At 44.2% G+C, this 5000-nt stretch overlaps 1 protein-coding gene across 1 annotated transcript in view; it reads left to right on the top strand.

Moving 5' to 3' along the window:
- ralgapa2 (Ral GTPase activating protein catalytic subunit alpha 2) overlaps positions 1-5000 on the top strand; it is a gene marked incomplete at its 5' end in the record, with an annotated part of 124811 nt that overhangs the window by 77947 nt on the left and 41864 nt on the right. Inside the window, one exon of the mRNA XM_080539909.1 lies at positions 4580-4738. Within this exon, the coding sequence (XP_080396035.1) occupies positions 4580-4738 (159 nt within the window). The remainder of the gene's footprint in view (positions 1-4579; positions 4739-5000) is intronic.

Here is a 5000-nt window from a genome sequence, read left to right as displayed (position 1 = left end):
CCGCCCCCCCTCCAGGTCTTTGCTCCGACCTCATTGAACCTGTGCTCTGTGTGTGTGGCTGTGGAAATTCGTTAGCCTGCATGCAGATTGTATTTTATCAGCCGGGTTGTGAGAGCGAGGGGGGGGCTGGTAGTGAAAGAGGCTGTAGGGAGGGGGGGGGGGGGGGGGGGGCGACCAGGCGCAGGAGTGAGAGAGGCTGTAGGGGGGGGGGGGGACCAGGCCTGGGCAGGAGTGAGAGAGGCTGTAGGGGGGGGGGGGACCAGGAGTGTGCCTAAGGCTTGGTTCGATTCATTTGAGCGGGAGCTCCTGTAATTGCTCTCCCTCTTCCCTCCCAGATCTCAGCGTTTAGCTGCAGGCCACCTCCTAAAATTGGCAGCTCAGCGGCACGTGTGGTGTTAGAGGGCTAACGGTAGAAAAGAAGGGAGGGGAGGAGAGGAGAGAAGAGGGGGAGGAAAAATGAGGCTTTATCAGTCGAGCCAGGCAGGAAGTTGTCTGTCAATTTACCAATGAAACTTTCAGCCCCGCGCCTACTGGCCGCCAGTGCTCAGATGCATTCTGGGGGGGAGGGGGAGGGAGGGAGGGAAGGAGGGAGGGAAAGCTTTCACTGGCCAGATTGCCTGTCTGAGAGAAAAAGGAAAAAATAAAAAACAGGCCCCCGGCTAAACTCAAAAGAAAAGAGGGAAAAAACATGAATTCCTCAATCCGATTGTGAGCTGTCTGTTGGGCAGAGCTGCAGATCCCAGCAGCAGCAGCTGGGTGCAGTAATGCGGTTATAGCAGTGACCTGTGGGGTGGGGGGGTCAGGCCATGTAGGGGTCCTAATGTCAGGGTGGGAGAGGCGCCCGGCCAACACACTACTCACACCCCCCCAAGCACCAACGCAGGCCTGCTGCTCTCTGTTTTTATAAGGGAGCACTTGTGCTCTGGGTTAGCCTGGTCTGCTCTACTGTGTGTGTGTGTGTGTGTGTGTGTGTGTGTGTGTGTGTGTGTGTGTGTGTGTGTGTGTGTGTGTCTGTGTCTGTGTCTGTGTCTGTGTCTGTGTGTCTGTCTGTCTGTCTGTCTGTCTGTGTGTCTGTGTGTCTGTGTGTGTGTGTGTGGCCTGGTGAGAAGTCAAAAAGGGCTAATTGGATGAGGCCACACACAGAAGCGATTCCACACATAGCTACAGTACAGCACTGTTTCAGGCCTTGGACAACACAGTAGATCACAATGAGCCATTAGCATTCACACACACACACACACACACACACTAGCCTTGCGGTTTGACTCATCATGTCATATTATAATCTTCATTAATGTGCCCAGGGTTTTTATTTTTTCTTTCTTTATTTTTTTTGGGGGGGCGGTCACCCCCCAATATGCATATTCATATTCAACATTGTTGCTTAATTTGTTCCTCCGAATGACCTCATTTGGAGCCATGGATCTTAGGATAGGCGAGATGAAACCAGTAAGCACAGTGTGTTGTGGATGTGTTTAACATTACGCCATTACCATAATTAAGGGCTTATAATAGAATGTGCTAATTGTATTTTTGGGTGGCGAGGGCATGTTTTCCTAATGGCTCATTAGGCGCCAGTACATTGGCAGATGTTTGCCTCTCACACACTAAGCTGCATGATGCTCTGCCCTGTCCATACCAGTCACCATACCACATGACACTCTCTCTCTCTCAGTCTCTCTCTCTCACTCTCTCTCTCCCACTCTCGCTCTCTCTCTCTCTCTCTCTCTCTCTCTCTCTCTCTCTCTCTCTCGCTCTCTCTCTCACTCTCTCTCTCTCTCTCTCTCTCTTTCTATGTGTGTGTGTGTGTGTGTGTGTGTGTGTGTGTGTGTGAAAACAAATGTTTATTGCGAATGAGGAACAGCCAATTTCCTGTCATTTGTGTCGTTATGTGCCGACTTCATTTGGATGTATGAATAGAACATGGAAAACGGGGGACAATTTTATGTGTTGGAGGAAGGTTAATTGGATTTGAATGATTGACTCAAAAATGCTCAATTTTGCGTTTGTCTTTTTTGTTATTTTCAGTTTGCAATAAAATGCTGCATTATTTATGTTCCCAAACGCTATACATAGTGACAAAACCCCCCTAGCCATGGTTAGCCATCGTAATAGCGAGTTCAAACCATTCTAAACATTATTCGCTTTGTCCAATGTCATGAATGGCTCTGGCTTCCTACTGCCTACTATGTTCTTTAATAACACTAGGAAAGCCGTGAGGTGTCATAGGGCACCAGTGAGTACAAAAACATTTCTACCTTTGCACTCGATCAAATGTCAGGACCCTCCTTTCATGACTTTTCCTAGATATGTGCGTTCTACCACCCAGCATCTTTACATTTTCAAAATCGAGTTAGTATAAAGCGATTTTGCAGTATTTCTGTGTGTGTCTGTGTATTTGCCTTGGGATTCGGCTGCCATCTTTTTCTCCAAGGCTGCAATTCTCTTTTATATCAGCAGAGGTAGCAAGGGGACACACACTGTGCTCAAACTTCAGGCTTCAGTGCTGAATTAGATACAGTGGATAAGACTGATAAGTATGTAACATAATGTGTTTATGTATAGGCTATATATAGCAATAGGGATAGATAAGATATGTATATGTACAGACAGTTATGAAAATGATAAACTGTACAGTATGTCTCCCAATCCCTTCAGATTTGTTGGAGCTGAGGGTTTTTTTTCACAGCGGGTTTACCCAAGTTCCATGCAATAGTGATAAGATATTATGATATGTGTAGCCTATGTACAGTTATGAATGATACACTGCACAGTATGTACCTATCAAGTTGTGTGGTGCATGCATAGCTACCGCAGCAAAGTAATTGCAGTAACCTACGTTTGATTATGCCTGTACTCATCAACGAATATTATATAACGAACGGATACTTATAATATTGTGTATAATGTTTTTTTTGTATATAATGTTATTGTATAACGTTTTTTCTGAGTGGGGCAGTCCCACTCATAGTTTTCATGTTATTGGACTGATATAGTGAAGACAGACAGGAAAGTAAGGAGAAGAAGGGCCGACATATGTGTGCACGACCACGGTGCTAGACCACTGTTAGGCTTCCAGTTAGGCTTCCAGTATATTGATAATTGATAATAAGATATTGATAATGTATTTCGCTGCCGCAGAAAGTCAATCAAAATCGTTTGAAATGACGTGCGTTGTGCTTTGAATGACACTATTTACAGCCCTGTCAATTTTCAAATAATGCAATAGGATATATATATGAATTTACAGAAACACCTCATCATGAATGGAAACACGCAAGAGTGTGTATTACACGCTTACAATGCTTACAAGCTTAGAGCAGTCGCCGGGCTGATGTTACGGCCGGCGTGAAGTTCACGACAAATAAACACGACAGGTTTGTGCATCTCTGTGAAGCTCATAATTATAATAACACAATATTGCAATATTTATTACTATTATTTTTGTATAATAATAATCAACCATCATTCGTTAGTAATGAAAACTCCCGCAGTCCCGATCAATCTCCTCTCCACTTTACACATTACATAACCAAGATTTCTTTTGACATCACAACAATGTCAACACAATCACAACAGAATCTTATTTTATCCAATCAGGTTTTATATTTTGATTATGACATCATGTCTTTCAACATTGTCACACTTTTCATTACACACATTAGCGGTATCAAAAATGATGGGCTGGGCGTGCGAGGGAGCGTGCTTATTCTGGCAAATTGTGAAATATTAAAACCAATAACATTCTGAATGATTTATCATTCTGTACTCTTTCATGTATTTTCTTTCAGCTCTTTTCACTAATATAGGTGAAACGAACTATAACAAGTTGCGGCACATGAACGCTCCGTGCAGGTACGCGCTCCTGTGAGATCATTCAAGTTTCAAGTTTATTTGTCATTATACCAAATACAATTATATAATGTAATCAAAATAAAAAGAATGAACATATTCAGCCATTACATATAATCACAATATAACAACCCCTGTGAGCAGTTGCAGGGGTTGACAGGCTGACGTTACCGGCGAAGTTCACGACAAATAAACAGACTATCACTGTGAAGCTCATAACTATGATAACACAATATTGCAATATTTATTACTATTATTTTTCCCTGCTTCTCTGCGCATAGGAACTTTATGCATTTTTAGAGGTAGTGATCTTGTCATTTTCTCTTCTTGTGTGACATCGCCATCCAGCGATCTTTGTGCGTCAGTACACACTCCCCCATTGTGAAGAGTGGTCGCGTGATTCGACACCTCGTCGCGCTAAAAGTAGGTGAAAAAACGTTGCGCTCGTATTAACCTTAGGAGAGGCAGGGGGATACGCTCAGCTCTTGATCAACCCCATTTGAATTCCCCTGCTGTATATTCCCTTGGTCAACCATCAGTAGTCAATGATTTATGACTTATTGTTACATTTAAAAAAAAAATAATATTCTTCCAGTCCTATCCACCAGAGGTATTCTAGTGTTGTGCTATGTTCAGTGGCTTCTCTGATCACCATAGCGATCGGAACGCTCTTCAAAATCCCCGAGCCCTGATCTGATTGGACGTGTGATGTGTTTTTCTCGCACAGCTGCGTCACCTGGGAAACGATGAGGTGCACATCGTGTGGTCGGAGCACACCAGGGACTACCGGCGCGGCATCGTCCCCACGGACTTTGGAGACGTGCTGATCGTCATCTACCCCATGAAGAACCACACCTTCTTCATCCAGGTCATGAAGAAACCGCAGGTACTAGACTCCCCCCCCTCCTCGCCCCATGTCCAGAACTGTCACCGTGACGCTCTCACAATCTGGTTCAGAAGGCAGGCCACTACATCTAGATACCATTTGACCTGTTTAGACAAAGTACTAAGTCTCTTTCGCTTTGTAAAAACTAGAAAACACAGCTTAGTGCTCAGTCCTGCTCCGACATATCCAACTTTGAAATGTTTGAATAAAAACACTTGAAACTGATTTGAACTAGAAGTGCCCTCTCCCTCCCCATTGCACT

The sequence above is a fragment of the Nansenia antarctica genome (assembly GCF_963989245.1).
Source record: "Nansenia antarctica genome assembly, chromosome: 1".
Lineage (NCBI taxonomy): Eukaryota > Metazoa > Chordata > Actinopteri > Argentiniformes > Microstomatidae > Nansenia > Nansenia antarctica.
The sequence above is the reverse complement of the archived record's forward strand: the minus strand, read 5'-3'. Positions and strand labels throughout refer to the sequence as shown.